This window comes from Durio zibethinus, chromosome 12 (assembly GCF_047325235.1).
Source record: "Durio zibethinus cultivar Kanyao isolate XHJ-2024 chromosome 12, ASM4732523v1, whole genome shotgun sequence".
Classification (NCBI taxonomy): domain Eukaryota; kingdom Viridiplantae; phylum Streptophyta; class Magnoliopsida; order Malvales; family Malvaceae; genus Durio; species Durio zibethinus.
The window spans coordinates 11978566-11997810 of NC_143173.1; the positions used below are offsets into that span (position 1 = coordinate 11978566).

Genomic DNA, 19245 nt, shown 5'->3' on the forward strand with positions numbered 1-19245 from the left:
TTTTATATTTTTTATAATTAATTTAAATAAATGTTTTTATATTTAATATAATAAATCCATAAAAATTATTTTATCACGACCTTCCATCTTTCAAATTCATATCATTTCATTTAGAAACTTGTCAAATTTACAATTTACTCTTTAATTTAAAAGATTGAAACGTTATGTGGTTGGGAGCAAATGCACTCTCAAACATTTGCTCTCAAAAGCAAAAATCCAGCTTGGAATTGTGGTATATAAGTGCTTTTGTCATTAAAAAAACGCAAATGAGATGGAAGAGTGAATAAATAATTCATCTTTTATATAGGCAATGGTCCGTCAATGACACCCATTATGCAAGCCAAAAGTATAATTATATATTAATTAAATCAAATAAAATTAAAGTTTTAAGATTGTCTGTGGTCGTCAGCCAGCATTTTCATCAATCAAATCTTCGAAAAAGAAATATAAGAAATAATTCTAGGCTACAGGGCAAAAGAGTGGCGTGTAAAGTTTCTCATCGTTGCTTCAAAATCGAGCAAAAGTAGACATCTTAGCATATCATAATTTTCTTTGTTGGTGTATTGAGCTGGATTCGAATCCAAAATCTTCCATCTTAGAACCGATTTCAGTACCATTAAACTAACGGCTCATTGATAGTATATCATAATTTTCTCAACTAATGACAACGAATTGGGGGTGCGAAAGGCAACAGCCATCCTGGATTAATGATTCTGTACTATTTATGCAAGCTCAAACTTCATTAGAAGCCTTAAATTTGAGAGTTTCTTTCCCTTTTTGTTATGCAGAGGGACAGGCAAACATGTTTGGCCACCAAAGTCATCTTTCTCCAACATGTCATACTGTTGTACTTCACTCCTGCGGAGAGCCAGGTCTGGAACAATCAAGGGAAATGTGAGGCAACCAATCATCTCCAATTATCTTTGTTTTCCTTTTAGGTTTCATCTGCTGGCACCCCAACAATGTAAACCTGCCATTTGGTTGGTAGATAGGTATTAATCATGTAACATGTTACTTCTCATCATATATCATAAATTTGAGGGAGCCACATCAATCTATCTCTTTTGTCAACATATCCAGGGCCGCGGGCTTATCTTTTCGAGTTCTTTAATGGAAATTGTCCATATATTATTGCAGATTTGTAATGAGCAGAATTGTTCTCAAACCTTTGTGTAGAAGTCTGGAGGAGAGTATATGAATAAGTGTGGGTGTGTTTAAAGTCCAACCGGCATCCATCCCCGTGTATATTTTCACCTGTTAAGCTGTAAAAATGCTTTAAGAAAGAATCATAATGCAGATGACTTTCAGTTTGAGCCTAACTAATTTGCTCACCTTTAACTTTTTCTGTACTGCCAGTGTTGTTTTTGGATCGAATACCGGATCATATGGTCCTTTCCGCATCAGAAAATCAGGATTTCTCACATAACCACATCCTCCATTAGTTCTAAACATGCCATGCATCAACCTGAGTGATTTTCCATATCCCTAATAAAGGGCATTCAAATGTATTAGTAGAAAGTTTTACAGTTACTACACCCAATTTTCTGTTTAACAAGAGGGGTTTCTCCGACTAACCTGCATGTTGAATGCAATCATCTGAGCTCCATGCATCCATCCAATAGTTTGGATAGATTCACAGGATATTCTTCTGCATAAATCTGAAAAGTTGAGCATGTATTAGTATCATCAGAAGAATGTAGATGATCAAAAGCATAAACATCCTTGAGAATTTGACAGGTACCTCACAACAAAGTTCCATGAGATCCGGCAGCCTTTTCAAGCTCCTTTTCACTCAAACCAAGACATCTAACCTTATCAACTGCAACTTTTAAGGCACCCTTTGGCTTTCCAGCACGAATGGTGATTGGGCGCTTGTATGCAGACGCCCCAGTTTGGCCTGATTTGCAATTACATTCATTGAAGTCTTCATCATCATGATCACTATCACTCAGCCACCCAGGAAAATAGTTCTTTCATATTAGCTAGCTTAGAAATAAAACCATGTCAATGTAAAATTATAAAATTAAGTTCTGTCTTACCCTATCATCGGCTTCTGACTCGGGAATATTGACCTTCATCTCCTTTGGGGATGCTTCTTCAGAGAACCCCATTCCACCTGGTGAAAAATTGTCTTTGGACCTAGACTCTAGATATTCTTTTGGTGGTTTGATTGAGATGGTAAAAGGGACTCACTTAAGCAATCTGACTCAGGCTAGTACAGCATAATTCCAAATGTTTGAGTAATAATCTACATGAGAAATCATTTGATATCAGTAAGGAGTAGCAAAAGTATACTCCTTTATGGACATCAAACACTTGATAAGTGACACTGGAGAAGTCAGGGTCCTACATTTTATATATTGATAATACTGTTAGAGAAATTTCAATGAACTATTACTGATATCCAGTAAACTGAATCTATAAAGATTATCCACTAAAATGCAGTTGATTAATGGACAGTTCCACATGGCACCTGAGTCATCAAATGCAATGACAAACAGGTTTGAAATTTCCAGCTCAAACTAGTGCTTGCAAAGTAAAGTTTTTTTCAACCCAAACAGCCATACTAGGCCTTGGATTATGGATTTGACCTACTTACTTTCTAAAACAAATCACAGCCTGTCTTGACATGTTATCTGTTCAAACAAAATCCTTTTAAAGATCCTAAAAGGGGTGTTTATATATTATAACTTTGTGGCTTTTTGCTTAAGTATCAAGATTAATGGAAGAATAGATCTTTGCTTAAGTATTGATGCCTGACTTTTTCTTTGCTCTGATTAGTTGTATCACAAGGACAAAGGGAGCACATTTCATCGAATTATTCCAAGCTTTATGATCCAAAAAAATGTGTAAGGGGGGTGATCTAGGTCAACCCATTAGTATTTGTAATGGGCTTTAGCTATCAAATGATGAGGCAAAGTTGAGCCCAACTTATAAACCATTTAAATTTCCATTTGGAGGGTTTGGATTCCATCACATTTTAATACGATATAATTAATTATACAGTACTAGTAATTGAATTTAAATATCAATTTTAATAAAATTTATTTTAACATAAATTTTTAAAAAAATTTTTTAATCACAACGGTAATAAATTTTATTATTATTTTTTTTCTTATTGAAGCCAATCTCAATGTTTATCTAAATGAATTCTAAAACTTATTTATTGATATATATTGTGGGGGTGAAATTTTAAAAAACGACAAATATAATTGTAAGAACTGATTTATAGAATGATTTTCATATAAATAACTTTTTAATTATTGTATTATAATTTTTTAAAATTTAATGAGAATAGTACACATTAAATGAGAGAGTTTTTTAAAATAACATTTTAATTATCTTTAAAATAATGTGTAATTTATAATCAAATACACATTCAATATAATAATTTATATGATAAAGATGGTCTTTAACCGTCATTAAAATAATGTTCCTCCTAGTATTGCTTCAATGGTTACTTTCCCAGCTTTTGGACTTTGATTTTTTTTTTTTTCATTTTAATCTGAATAGTTATTTAAATTTTATATTTTTAAATTACTCCTCCAGTCAGTTTTAAATACAATAATGATCTAGACAAAAAATTATTAACTTGAAATTAATTAAAATATGTAAAGGACCAATGCCATTAGGTAGCTTGAGATTGCCTATGCTGGAGGAAATAATATTAAAATGACCAAATAAAATTTACATGGTCATGGTCAAAATTATCACTTTTTTTCAAAGGATTAAATAATTTTATAATCAAATTGCCTGAAAGACAAAGACAAAACAAATTTTTATACTGACTTGGTATAAGCTTGAGATTTTTTTCCATGGGAAGAAATATTTTATTCAATCAAATTGCATAAGAGAAAAATGTAGGTAAAGGTAACCAAAAGCAAGATTTGGACCGACTTGGTCAATTAAATTAAAATATATGGTATGAAATCTAGGTAAATTTAATTATTTGTATAACTAAATTTTATTCAAAGCTCAAATTTAACATTGTCAATACCTAATTGACTCAATAACCTTTAAAATAAAAATAAAAAAAGTTTAATGTCAAAATAAATCCTCAAACTTTATTTTAAAATGCAAACAAACTCTCAGTCTTTTATTGTAAAAACTTAGATTATAAACATTTATTTGATTATAATTATATTTATTAAACCTTAAAATTAGATGAATAATATCTAATTAATAGAATTTTTAAATTAGTATTCTCTTAAATATTTGTTATTTAACTCATTTAAATGAATTTAATTACATATTTTTTATAAATTAACTTATCCAATTAAAAAATTTATCTAAAAAATTAAATATTTTATACAGTTAAAAATTTTATTTTTATTATAATAAAACAAAAGTTCATAATCTTAATTTTATATGATTAAAAATTATATTTTTTATATTTTAAAATAAAATTTGAGGATTTATTTTGGCATTGCACCAACAATTAATGGACGACATGGAGGCTACGATTGAAAATAATTAAAAACAAATAAACTGATGTGGTTAGGTGGGAGTAAATATTTTTTATTCGGATAGGCAGTAATATCTGATACTTCGAGAATAGGAAAAAATAAAAAAAAAATAAAGGGAAAGGAGGCGTGTCTTAACACACAAGCTTCGCATTGACTTGACAAATATTGCAAGTATGAAAGTTATTTTAAATATTTAATTATTTATATAACATAAGAAATTAATAATAAAAATTTTTCTTTTTCCTTTGCTTATAAATAATTTTTTATTTTTGAAATTCGAGAATATTAAGAATTGAATAAATAAATTAAAAAATTCCCAAAAAAAAACAAAAATTGAATTCACAGGGGGGCCAATACGCTTTTATATGCTGATAATCGTTTTATCTATTTATTTTGTACTAAATTGCCAAAAATCTATAAATTTTTAATATTTCTAAATAAAAAAGTTATAATTTTTAACGGTTTTGTATATTAAAATTTCTGTATTTATTGTAATTAAATTATGTTGTAACTCATTTTGCAAATGTGAAGAAAGATGAAATATTCAAAAAAACACTCAGAGCAAAGAAAATTTTATATTATTATTATTATAGCAGGGGCCAAATGACTTTGAATAAAACAATTTAAACAGCTGTAATTCACTCCACAATCGGGTTTGAAATCAAAACTTTTCTGGGAGCTTATGTTGAAAGAAATTGTTTTCTTGTTTTTGCTTTGACTTATTTGATTTTGGGTGTTGTATATTTAATTTTGTCTAAAAATAAAAGTAAGAAGTTGTCACTAATTTTTTTATTAAGAATGATTAGATAATTAAAAAATTTATTTTTTAATAAAATTTTAAAGTTAATTAAAATTTATTAAAAATAAATTTTGTTTTATGTAAATAAAATTAAATTCACGCGTAAGAATTGATTAAGCATCCCATATCGTTCGATTTAAAAGTTGGTGTGAAAATATATAGAATACCCCCAATTCAATGGCTTTTATTCTTCTTTTCAGCTATTGGTCAAAGTTACTGTAATTTCCACCCTTTGTTTCCTGATGCTCATGTTGGAAGCAATATTGAACCTTGTTGAAACTTGGAAAGTGAGTGATTTTCATTGGCACCAAGTGTGAAAGATTAGCACCCTATAAATCAGTTAATTATATATTATCCTTCAAAAAGATTAATCTTAATTTTAATATTAAAAATCATTTTCTTAATTTTATTTATACACAAATACACATCGTATCATTTATACATAGCATATAAATGATAAAACGTTTTTTAAAATCAAAATTTAACTAATTTAACCAATACTTATATAAGCATTGGTAATCGGATCCTTATTTTAAACGGGCAATTGTTTGTTCCGATGACCACCGCGACCAAGCACTTAATTGAATACATCGAAAGCAGATAAAATTGCATGGTGCAGCTGACGAAGCTTTTGGCATGCGTGGTATATTAGTTTGACAAGGAAGAGGGTCCAAACGAGAAGAAGGAACCACCCAAGAGGCTGGATGATGACCAACACAAGTAAAACAATGGCAAGACTTCCAGAAAGAAGAATGATTTTGGTGATGATAACATGTTGGTATGAGTTGTTGCCGGTTCCAAGTTTAACTTCGATTGCCCTAGCTACGGCGTAAACAATTGTAGTGATGACAAATATTGGCATGACCACCCTGTGGGTTTCAAATGGAGCCGTGGTGTTCATGGAATGAAACTTCAGTGGCATGAGAGCGAGAAGTGCAGCGATTGGAAAGCTCAAAATAGCATGCCTTTGGTTGATGGCTGTACCTGCAGTAGCGCGTTCGTTGCAATAAGGCAAAAAAGGCATTATTTCTTATTTCCCAAACGCCTCTAGAGTACGTTGGTATGGTTGACTAGTAAGAATCCCTAACCTTTACCATAAAATTTTGAGAGAACCAACTAATAATTTATAAATTTTATTTTTTTATTTAAAATAATATTTTACCATACCTATAAATATATATATATATGCAAACAATATAATAAATAGAAACAAGATAAGCTCATAAAATTATAAAACAAAAATATTATTATTATAACGTTATATTTTTAATAATAACATATTTTATAATTAATTGTTAAATAATTAATTATACAATCTATCAAAGAATTTTTTTAACAATTTAAAATTGAAATAAAAAAGTATAAAATAAATCAATCATATTTAAATATTTTATCAAAACAAGAAAATTAAATATTTAAAAAAAAATGAAAATGAAAATTTGATACTAAGAGTTTAGTGTTTTTTGTCCCTTTATAAAACAGTAGCAATATGATTTTTCTGTTGGAAAAAAAATTATATCGTGTGATAAAGATTTAAAATAAAAATAAAAATAAAAATAAAAAAATATGGACGAAGAGGAGTTGTAATAAGTTAAATCTACATTTTTCTTTAGTTCAATCTCTTAAATTTTCATCTCTTTTTTTTTTTTTTAAAAAAAAAACATTTGATATTTGATTGAAAACTTTAATCTGCGTAAAAAAAAGTTGAAAAATTAATTTAATTTTTTTAAATTTATTTAATTATAAAATAAAATTAAAATTAAAATTCATTTAATACAAACATATATACACGATAACAGGGGTTTCAAAATTTTTGCAGCGCGTAGGCCCCTCTGGCTATTATTACTAACGACCCCTACTCCTATGAGACTCAAAATTAGATCCAGAACTAAAAAAAAATAAAACTTGTACGAATATAAGGGGATCTACGCTCAAAATAGATTACCTTGAAGTAAAATATGGAAGGTGGCCAGGGTGACCAAGCAAGTTGGTTCGATAAATCGGAGACGGAAGAAATTTCGTTGCAGAGCTGATAGAGCTTTTGACATGCATCATATATCAGCTTAACAAAGTAAATGACCCAAGTAAGAAGAATGAACCGGCCTAGACTGGGGAAAAGGATGAGTGCAAGTAAAACCGGGGCAAAACTTCCAGATAGGATGCTGATATTGCTGATAATTTCCGAGAAATATGAAGTGCAGAAAGTAATGACGTATACAAGTATAGTTATGACAAACATCGACATGATCACACCGTGGGTCTCAAATGGAGATTCAATATTTGCAGGAAGGAATTTCAGGTTCACGAGAGCGAGGAATACAGCAATCAGATAGCTGAAAGTAGCAAGCGTAGAGATGGTTGTGACACTGTTGCTGCTGTTCCTGCCATAAGGAGACAAAGGTAAGTATTTGTCGGTTGTATTCAATGAAAAGGGTAAGTAAAGAGCTGCTTTGCGTTATACTAACCTCAACGAAAGATCACCGATGGCGGACATTTTTCCTACATGAGCGGAGCTTTAGCTATGGGTGGTGGGAATTTATATTGAAGGCAGAAGCTTACATGCGCTAGTCAAGTCAAGTAAATATTAATTAAATAAAAGTTTTTATAATATATAATCAAATACACGCCCAATATGTCTACAAAAATATTTCCTCCTATTTTAAATACCTGATCCTACAATTTTTTAACAATTAGAATTGCTTTTACTATCCTTCTAGAAGTTTGACTTTGACTTTTTTATTCTAAACTTAATAGTTAATTCACACTTTATATTTTAAAATTACTCCTCTAACTCATTTTTGAGTACAATAATGATCTAAAAGGCAAATTATCAAGTTGAAAAGTCGGGAATAAAGGTGTTCATAATTCGGTTTAACTAAATTAATTAATTAAATTGATTTAATTCGATTAATTGATCGATCATTAAATTAATTTTGATTAATTATTAAAAATAATTTCAAAAAATTTATTTTTGGATTAATTCAGTTCAAAAACTGAATTAATCAAAATTTTAACTGAAATATTATAAAATTTATATATAAAACTAAAAATATATGAAATTGTCTATTTTATTTCAAGTTAATAGAGTTTTTAATTTAATATTTTGGTGTTTCAGTATTTTTTAAGATGAATTTATTTAATTTGTTTCATATATGAGAATATAAGAATTGAACATATAATTTAACTTAATGTATTTTATTATTTGGTTAACCAAAAATATTAATCGAACTGACCCAATTAATTTTGATGGATTAATTTTTGAAATTAAAAAATTCGATCAATTACTAAAAATAAAATAATATAATTTGATTAATTTGATTTTAAATAATTTAATTTAAAATTAACCGAATTGACTGAAATGAATAACCCTAGTTGGGGATAATTTTAATTTATTTGATATATTAACAAAGAAAAAGTAATTAAAGGTAGGGAACAAAGAATTATAAGCATAGGATTTAGGCTGATTTGATTACTATTTGATTTTTATTTTTCAGTCATTATGAGTAACAGTAAAAGGTAAAAAAGTAATATTACTATCATAATTGATTTGATAAATTGAAAAATAATTAAAATATAACATCAATTTTAACACAATTAGTTTATATAAAAGTAGAATAATTCATTTTTTCTTCTAAAAAATTTACATATTTTAAGTAGAAATCCTCCCTTTTCATTTTTCGTCCAAATAGACCTGTTTTTTATTATGTTACATTTTTTCTTTTGAACGCGTAATGAAAATATATAAAAAGCATCAATCACATCTTTAGTCATAGATTAATATTACTATTCCGATTTAAACAATTGGTTAAAAAAAAAAAGTATGTGGTGAGAAAAATATAATTTAAATTTTTTCGTGTTTGGCATTGTTGTTAAAAAGTCATTGATAAATTAGAATATCCAAAAATATATAAAACAAAAAAAAAAAAATAGAGATATGAAGATAATAAAATTATTTTAACTATAAAAAATATTGTTGACCGTAAAAATATCTCTTTAACAGCATTTTAGTTTGAGTTTAAAATACAAAATTTTAAACGGAAAAATCATTTTTTATTATTTAACATTAAAATAGAATCAAAAGTACTTTCTAAATAAAAAAACTACTTTGGATTTGATACTACAATAACCCTTACTCAACCGGCATTAAAGAAAAATTTGTAGTGGAAGATTCCTTTGAAATTAACTAAAATATATGAAGATTAGTTATTATCCGTCAACGTACGGATTAATTTTTATCTATTTAAATATAATAATTATTACATCTCCATTTTTTTATATTATGTTTGCAACTTATATCTTTATTAAAAAAATAGCTGTGATTATTTTTTTTTATGATTAAAGGTCACAATTCTATGAAAAGAAAAAAAAAACTATCGATTTTTTTATGTTAAACGAATAGCATATATCTTGACAAAATTATAATGTCCTAATCTCATATCGAGATAATCTAAAATTTTATTATGATATATATGTAATGATCTAATTTCAAATCTATGAGATGTTTTTTATGAAATAAAATCATAAAACTTTTGGGTCAAAACGAATGATACATCATAAGTTAAGTGTAACTCTTTACAAATGAAATCAGATTAATCATCAATAGAATAAGGGTGTGGCTCTCCACAAATGGAATCGAAGTAATCACTAGTACGATAAGAATTAAGTGTTATATCGTAAGAACTACTCTTAGAATCTTGTGAGAGTTAAATACTACATTGTAGAAATCACTTTTAAAATCTTAACATTTAGTATGATCTTGTGATCTATGTGTACTTTATGTTGGATAAATATTACACAATGAGAGTTACTTCTAAAATCCTAATGCTAAATAATATTGTGATCTATATGTGCTTTGTATTTGACAAATGTGGTTCGATAGATCTAATCCAAAATTTGAAAAGTATTTTTTATAAAATAAAATTATGAGACTTTTGAATCAAAACGAATAATATTTCGTAGATTAAGTACAAACGTACGCAAAACCAAATTATTTTTTTTGCACAAGGGGCGTCTTTATTTGCAAACTCAGCATGTACAAATTAAAAATTAGTATGGTAATACCTATTGTTAACGTGTTGGAAGATCCTTTAGTGTCGTTGAGAGCAAAGCCTTCATGTGGATTGGCTACCATACACAAGATTATTTTTGGATGTACCAACAAGTGAGGATTTTTGCTGATCCACTGAATTCAACATCAAACCAAAATGCAAATCCATGCAGCAGAGTTTGGAATCAAGGAAGTATGGCTACTATACTTAAAACGAATAGACATAATTTGCACATATATATAACCTAACAAATGCTGTTAGTAAAGAGAATGTATGGCATTAATACATAACATGATAATTAAGATTTATGGATAATTTTGTTGAATTTAAAAAGATATGATAATTGATTAAGGATAAATCAAATTCTTTGCAAATATCATATATATTTGAAATATGAATTTTTTAATTTTAGTTGGAAGTAGATATATGATGCTCCTGATAGTTACTAATATTTAGAGATTTAATATGAAAAAACTATTTAAAATTTAAATATTGTACATATATATTTAAAATAATTGAGTTTTGAGATAAATTTTATTTAATTTAAATTAAGATAAAGCATTGAAAGATTTAAAAAAGTTTAAATTTTCAAACTTTTAAATATTTTTAAAATTAAATAATTAATTGAATATGATTATTTTGTACAAAATTAAAATTAAATTATTATCTTATATGTAAAAAATATAAGTTATACATATAAATGTTTGTGATATATTTTATCATGTGTTCATGTATATTATACTTTTTCTTAAGCGGGAGGAAATAATTTTTAATAAAAATGACCAAAGAAAATTTACATAAGACTGTAGACATATATCCGTGGAGTCCTTTTTTGTCAAGGATTAAATAATTTTATAATAAAACTGCCAACTGACAAAGACAGAAACATATTTTTCTATTGACTTTGTATAAACTTGACTGTTATTTTATTTTATTTTATTTCTAGGGGAGGTACATTTAATTATTTATATAATTAAATTTTATTGGAATATAATATTTGCATGCATTCAAATTTAATAAAAAATTAATGGACGCCGTGGTCGCTACGATTGGAAATAATTAAAAACAAATGAATGGATAATGCTTTAGGTAGGAGTAAATATTTTTTTTACTGGATCGACAAGTAATATCTGTTACTTCTAGGATAAGAAAAGATAAAAAAAATTTAAAAAAAAAAAGGAAACGAGACGTGTCTTAGCACACAGGATTCGCGTTGACTTGGTAAATATTGTAAGAATGGAATTTACTTAAAATATTTAATTATTCATAAAACATAAGAAATTAATAATAATTTTTTTTCTTTTTTTATAAATAATTTTTGAATTTTTTTATATTTGAAAATATAAAAAATTGAGTAAATAAATTAAAAAATTAAAAAAAAGCCAAAAATGGAACTCACAAGGGGTTCAATACGTTAGAAGCTAATAATCGTTTTATCTATTTATTTTGTACTAAATTGCAAAAAAAATTCTATACATTTTTAATATTTATAAATAAAAAAGTTATAATTTTTAACGGGTTTTGTATATTAAAATTTCTATATTTATTGTAATTAAATAATGTTGTAACTCATTTTTCATACGTGAAGAAACCAAAAAGGACAAAATTTTAATGCAAAGATTAAAGGACGGGAGCAAGAAAAATAAAAATGATATAGAAAACCGAAGATAAGTACTGAAGAGAAGAACAAAATTACATATATGGTGAAATATTAAAAAAAAAAAAAAACTCATAACAAAGGAAAATTTAAATTAGTATTATTATATAGGAAAAATAGCTGGGGGCAAATTTCTTTAAATAAAACAACTTAGACAGCTGCAATTCACTCATCAATTGGATTTGAAATCAAAATTTTTCCCGAAGCTTTTCATATATGTATTTTCAGGAATCTTAAAGTTTTTTTAAAAATATTTAGTCAAAATAAATCTTTTGACAATGAGTCTAATCAAACATACCTACACCAATGGGTTATTATTTCTTTGGATTATTAATTTATTATTTTTGCTTTCGTCTGCACTCAATATCTATTCTTCAATGGTTTCATTTTAAAATATTTCCTCCTCTAGAACCATTGAAGAAATACTTGAACCTGGCATTTTTTCAACAACTAATTTCAAATAATGAAGCCCCACCATGATGCTTATTGACGCAGCAAACGTAAATAGTTAAAGAAATAGTAGAAAATTTTTGATCAACCAATCATTAAAAAAAAATAGTTAATGGACACCATAGCGGCTACTTAAAAGAGTACTGCTATTTTGCATCTTAAATTTTTTTAATACACCGCATTATTATTAATACTCAATTTTTTATTTAATATATTCCAAATCCAAAATATAAATTTATTAAAAACCCAAATATCTCATCTCTTTTTTTCTTATATATTATCTCCTCTCTCTCTCTCTTCCCAATCAAAAATCTAAAAACTTTTAAATCTCAATCAAGTCAAATTTAAAGAAAATTTCATCTTTTTTAAATTAAAAAACATAAATTCAAGACAAATCATTTGTTCTTTCTGTTTTTTTTGTTGGATTTTATATTTAATTTTGTAAAATTTTATGTTACAATATTTAGATACAATTTAAAACTTCCAAAAATAGATTTTTGAAATTTTTTAGAAATGAATATATGAAAACTTTCAAAAAATAGATGTCCAAAAACTTTTAAAATTTGAAAAAAATCTAAAAGTTTTTAAACATTTGTTTTTAAAAATTTTTTAAGCTTTCGAAAATAAATTATTTTAAAAAAATGTGAAAGATAAAAAAATAATTAATTAATAAATATTTAAATAATTTTATTAAAAATTAAATTTTTTAGAATGTATTAAAAAAATTGAGATGCAAACAGCAGTCCTCCCATTGAAAATAATTAAAAGCAAATGGGGGATAGAGGTTTAATTAGGAGTAAATTTTTTTTTTTATTTGAAAGGCAGGTAATATCTGTTACCTCGAGAATAAGAAAAGATGAAAAAATAATAATAAAAGGACAAGGGGGCGTGTCTTAACACATTGACTTGGTAAATAATGCAAGTATGTAAGTTACTTAAAATATTTAATTATTCATATAACATAATAATAAATTAATAATAAAAATTTTCCTTTTTTTTAATTTTTGATATTTGGATTATTGAGAATTGAATAAATTAATTAAAATTTTTTCAAAAAAAAGCCAAAAATTGAATTCACAATGGGGTCAATACGCTTTCATAAGCTAATAATCATTTTATCTATTTATTTTGTACTAAATTGCCAAAAAATTCTGTACATTTTTAATGTTTCTAAATTAAAAAAGTTATCATTTTTAACGGTTTTGTATATTAAATTTTCTATATTTATGGTAATTAAATTATGCTGTAACTCATTTTTCAAATGTGAAGAAAACGAAAAGGACAGAAAACTTCATGCAAATATTAAAGGATGGGAGCAAGAAAAATAAAAATTATATTGAAATTTCCTTCTAAATTTATCATTTGGATAGAATTAAAATTCTTTTTTGTTTATCATCTGACATTTGTAACAGTTTAAAAATTTATTATTTGAATATATATGTTTTTATCATATCACTTTATTTATTATTTTTATTAACCTTACTTTTTCCTAAAATTTGTTAAATTTTATAATAAACTATATTTTAAACCTACGGGAGTAAAATAAAATTATATATTTGTAATTTAATTATAAAAATAAAATAAAATTATTTATTAATAGTTTAAAAATTAAATAACATATATATAAAAAAAGGAGTTGGGTAACTATTTATATTTTGAATCCCTTTTACCACCCTCAATCATACGCTACTACTTTATCTTGGCAATAAATTACACATAATAAACAGTAAGGCAGACTCAGTTCAAGCATTGCACAATAAGTAGAACATCTATGTCCCTACAAATTATTATTAATCAGTACCTGGTGACGACTGGTGAAGCATCCATCTTGCTCTATGGAACCAAAAAATTCTAACTTCAAGAGACACCCAATCAGCTTATAATTTGGACAGGCAAATTTTGGATGTTTTAGATATGTGAAATGGAAAGAAAAGGATAGAAAAAATTCGTTGGGCTCAATTTATTTATTTATTTTTCAGGGAAACTATGAAAATGAAATTACCTGAGGGACAGTTTCAGTACGCTGGTTAATTGGAGGGACATGGGTGTCAAGGTTGGGTCATATTGCAGTAACTAATTGTTCCACCGAGCGTTGGGTCATTGTCCCATTTTAAATATTGCTATGTAGTGCTGGATTTTGCTGGGGCTGGTGCCCGAAAAAAGCTGATGCCGAGGAATTTATTGGGAATATTAGATGTGGCAAAGTATTGTTTGATTGAAATATCTGCAAAAGAACAAAAAATACAGGCAATCCCAATTCAAAAGAATTGAAATATAATTCTTCAGAGAAAAGAAAAATAAATAAAATGTTGGCTTAAGAGCTTAGTCCTCATCTTAATCTCCGTTTGAATTTTACCGCATTTTCGATATAATAAAAATTAAACTCACGAAACCAATTGAATTTAAACACCAATTTCAGTAAAATTAAATAAATATAAAATTTTCATTAAATTTTATTTAAATATTACTACAATAACTTTTTTTTTAATAAAAATTATAATAATTTTTATTACTATTTTTAATAATTTCATCGTAATTAATCTCACAGTCCAACCAAACGAAACCTTCCACTTACATCCTTTGACATTAAACCATCTATGTTAAAATCCAGCCAGGTATTCACCGAAGCTAACTTCATTGAGAGGAACTGCCAATAAAAAATTATAATAACCATTAGTCAACAAAACTTCTATCCGAAGAAATTGATCACCACACGTACATCAATAAACTATTAATCTACCACAACTTGTCTCTGCAATGATTGAACATAGTTTATAATTTCATCCTGCATTAGAGCTTTTCCAGTGACCTATAATTTGAAACGCAAGGCCATTATATTAAAGAATTACAGCAATAATTTTTTTACCTAAACCACTTTTTTTTTTCTTTGTTTATTATTTTCCATATTACCTTGTTGCAACCGGGAATAAGATTTTGCAGATGCTTCATTCTCTCACAGATTTTCTCTCTACAGATCTGATCAAGTGACAGACACATAGCCAATGTTAATGCAACAATGCCAGCATGTGATTCTTGAATGTTTTTGAGTTGAGAAAAGTGAATTATGATTCTCACTCTTTCAGCTAAACATGAATATAGTCCTTTGGAGGTTCAGGAGGCTTTGTATTGTTATTGTTATTAGTCTTGCTCTATTTCTCATCCCCTCCGTTTCCATTGCTTCCTTTTGCGACTTCCTCTGCTTTAATAGAGCCATTTTCATTCCCATTGCTTTCTGTTGACTTGCATCTCTTCTCATTTGATTCTGCGTTCGGTTCAGACGCCTGGAGATAGATAATTACTAATTGTTAAAAGAAAATTTTTTCTTTGAAATCTACATTTGTAATTATGAGACTTTAAATGTTAGAATGCTTCAACTCTATACCTTTTAAGCATTTGCTGATGGAGATGCTGAAGTTTCCTTTGTTTTTGCTTTGGGAACTACTTTCTTTTCCTTGAATTCCAATCTTTTGAAGCTTTCAAGCCAAGATCACATTTGGGATTTTGTTCGAAAATGGTGGATTACTCTTGAGAACTGGCTAACTCTGATCGATCCTAAAATGGAGGATTCTTGTTGGTCACTTGCACAGCTCCAACTCGATATACCATTAGCTTTAAAGAAGGACGACTCGAAACATGCGGAAGCTAGGCATTTGCTGTCAATGGATTATATCTGTAATCAGCGACTTCATTGCTGTTGTTGAGTCCTAATTGACTTGCTCGACCATTGAAACTCCTGTTTCTAAAGCAAGAGAATTTTGCTGCTCTCTATGCAAATCCAGGATCAGTTGAGAATTTCGCCACAGTGGAATTCAACCCCATTAATGGTTAGACAACAAATCATAGAAAAAACATGCTAAAAACTCAGTGAAACTTTCATAGAATGGAGTATCAAATTATACATACAAGTTTGAAAATTTCATAGAAACATGAATTTTCCAAAAAAAAAAAAGCAATTACCTCTTGAATTCACAGAGAACTTATTCTCTCTTTGCAGCTTCCTCTTTCCTCTCATAAAGCCTAGCCAAAATCTATCAACAATTTTCAAATAATAAATAAATGAACAATACCAAAAAAAAAAAACAAAATCTAATATTTCCAAATATATACCTTTTCTAAATCATGACCTGCCATCCATATCACCTTTGTTACATTGTCATGATTCAATAGGACAGTCACATACGGCGACCACTCAATCCCTTAGAACTCACCATCTCTCTCTCTATATATATTATATATATTCGTTCACCGCCAAAAGAAAAACGATAATTTTTAATGGAAAAAAAGTAAGAATAATTTTAATTGAAAATTGAACGGCTCAATAACAAAAACTCTAGTGTTGGAAGAATAACCAAAAACAAAAAAAAATCCTTCTATCGAGATACCAAAACAGTAAAATTCCTCAGCGATAAGAATCCACATCTTTTTACAGATGCCTATCACCACACTAAACTTCCTCAAAACCCTTGACGTGGAGTTGCATGCTAACCAAAAGCCTCACTTATCAGGCATAACATTTCACAATTCATTAGAATGTGAATTAGTGTTATAACAGTAAACACCACATTTAGTACCTAAGTATCTAAGAATAAGTAGGAAAGCAAGAAAGTAAAACATTGAAACTGAAAACCTTTTGTAATCAATAATTGAAAATGAAATCTTCATAAAAAGAACCAACAGATCATAATGTCCAAACTAATGAACTGAAAGCAGCTATAAGTAAACAATGAGCTTCAAGAGAACAAAATTTACTGCAGACACACCATTTAAAAAGCAATTTAATCAAAACCGCATTTCTAGAGCCAAGTTCCTTTACCTGTAAAGATCACACACATTAAATCCTTAACTAACTCTAAAAAACAAAAAGAAAATTTTTAAAAAAAAGTATCTGAACACCAACAATCACATACTTTGCAAAGAAAAAAAAAAAACCAGAGCTTGACATTTACAGATACATACATACATATATATATATATATATAAAGGACTGAATTTAAATATATATATATATATATATACATCAAATAAAAAATCTAATAATCCCATGAACAATAAAAACTCATCACACCCAATAAAAAAAAAAAAAAACTACCGCATTCCCCAACAACAAAACCCAAATCTACAAAAATGAAATTAAGATAAAAAATAGACTCGAAAAACACAAATCACAACAAAACATCAAAACCCCATTTTAGAAACCACCGCCCCAAAAAAAACTACCCCTTAAAAAATCCAAAAAGAAAAGGAAAACTTAGATAGAAAGGGACTTCAAATGAAAAGAGGCAGAGAAAAAAAGTACCCTGAAGGAGGAGCCTTTGAGCGGTTTCATTGGGACCCATAGAACATTCTTTAAGCATTGCTATCCATCGTCATATCTTTTAACACCTTGGCTTCACCTCCGATGCCAGGCTTCCACACCCACCTCCGTGGTGCTAAACCCATCCAGCTCCACTCAGCAATTGGTCCTAAGAGCCTTGCTTTCGACCCCAACGGAGATGGGCTACAAACCGGCGTTGCTGATGGTCGGGTTTCAAGAAGAAAAGCAGCGCACAACGGAAGAAGACAGAGAAAAAGAGAGGAGAGCTGGAGGTGGAAAAAACAAAGTAAAGCAATTTTTTATTACCCGAAGTAACGTTCCATTTTCTTTAATGACTTTAAAAGCGTGGACAGAAAATTGAAAGAAAGGACTACTTTTATTAATAGATTATTATCATGTAAATAAATTTTAATTTAACACTTTATTTCATAATTTTATTATTATTTCATTATTAATTAAATAAATATTTCATGCTCAAATAACTTTAAAATTTAAATATGCATATATTAAATATAAAACAAAAAAAAAAATAGAGAAGTTATTCGAAATTGTCGGTCAAACCTGTCAACGGTCCAAAAAAAAATGATTCGACCAGTTTGTGAGATGGTTCAAGGGCGATTCAGGCGGGCCAACCGATTCAAACCCGTCCGGCTCAATGAGGATTAAGGGATCCGATAACAGGTTAAGTGTGCAAGAATCGGGTCGGGTGGCGGGAACATTCGCGGATCCTCCACTTCGAAAACGATATTGTTGTGCGTTTTTTTTTTTCATTCTTAACATTTCTCTCCAAAAAAATTCCAACATTTTCTTTAAAAGGAAAGCTGGCCCTCTTCAAACTTTAACCCAGAAACCCATAGTCTTTGGCCACAGTAGCCGTCACTCATAGCAGTCGACCGTCGCTCGACGAAGTCGATTGGCTCCTAAGAAAACCTAGAGATTCCCTTTGATCCGCTCCCTCAATCTATTGGATTAGATTTTTCCAAAAGTTTGTAGAGATCTAGGCTGAAAGTTTCGACATTAACCCAAAAAAAAACCTCCTCCTTCCGTCGCTTCGATGACCACCATTTCATACTATATTCTCCCTCTAAGATCTTCTTCCTAACCCAAAAACCCAACCTCAAAATGATGCTGCTCAATCGAACCACTGTCAGCTCAAGCTCCTCTTGTGAAAACTTAAAATTTCATTAGCTTAAATTTCAGAAATAAATATAAGAAAAAAAGGAAGAAAAAAGATAGAAAGAAATTCTAGAATGAAAAAAATGGGTGTAATTGTATTTCTTTCTATAAACGCTTCATTTTGTAATAGTTCTAGTCATTGTTACACAAGCCATCAATTTTTTAATAAAATAATTAACATGTTGACTCATATATATTGATTGTAAAAAAAATATAAACGACTACTATATGACTTAAATAATTAACCTGGCCTTTTTTCGATTCAACTTGTAACAACTATTGTCATCTTGAAATAATTCTTATTTGCAAGGATTGAAGCAAGGAAACTTTTCCTG

General features: G+C 28.1%; 2 protein-coding genes across 15 annotated transcripts; both read right to left on the reverse strand.

Moving 5' to 3' along the window:
* Positions 1 to 722: 722 nt before the first annotated feature.
* On the reverse strand, positions 723 to 2111 carry LOC111297526 (phosphoinositide phospholipase C 6-like). Its single transcript, XM_089741772.1, has 6 exons — positions 2040 to 2111; positions 1747 to 1970; positions 1576 to 1648; positions 1333 to 1485; positions 1167 to 1254; positions 723 to 874 (listed from the first exon to the last, which is right to left on the reverse strand). The coding sequence occupies exons 1-6, from the start codon at positions 2109 to 2111 to the stop codon at positions 723 to 725; spliced, it is 762 nt and encodes a 253-aa protein (XP_089597898.1).
* Positions 2112 to 5782: 3671 nt separating this feature from the next.
* Positions 5783 to 18996, reverse strand: LOC111297326 (transcription factor bHLH62-like). Of its 14 annotated transcripts, none has more exons than XR_016325900.1 (11): positions 17717 to 18062; positions 16378 to 16448; positions 15803 to 16185; positions 15331 to 15701; positions 15161 to 15229; positions 14996 to 15067; positions 14423 to 14644; positions 14222 to 14271; positions 10327 to 10447; positions 7731 to 7819; positions 7068 to 7646 (listed from the first exon to the last, which is right to left on the reverse strand). XR_016325900.1 is itself a non-coding variant. In XM_089740592.1 (8 exons), exons 5-8 carry the CDS (start codon positions 15415 to 15417, stop codon positions 14531 to 14533), a joined length of 342 nt encoding a protein of 113 aa, XP_089596718.1. In that variant the 5' UTR covers positions 15418 to 15701; positions 15803 to 16185; positions 16378 to 16448; positions 17717 to 18000; positions 18296 to 18996; the 3' UTR covers positions 13983 to 14530. The 14 variants fall into 14 exon arrangements, 7 of the variants coding, with proteins under 7 accessions (XP_089596717.1, XP_089596718.1, XP_089596723.1 ...); XR_016325901.1 differs by having other exon boundaries at positions 14222 to 14275; XR_016325898.1 differs by having other exon boundaries at positions 14222 to 14296.
* Between the last annotated feature and the right edge of the window lie 249 nt (positions 18997 to 19245).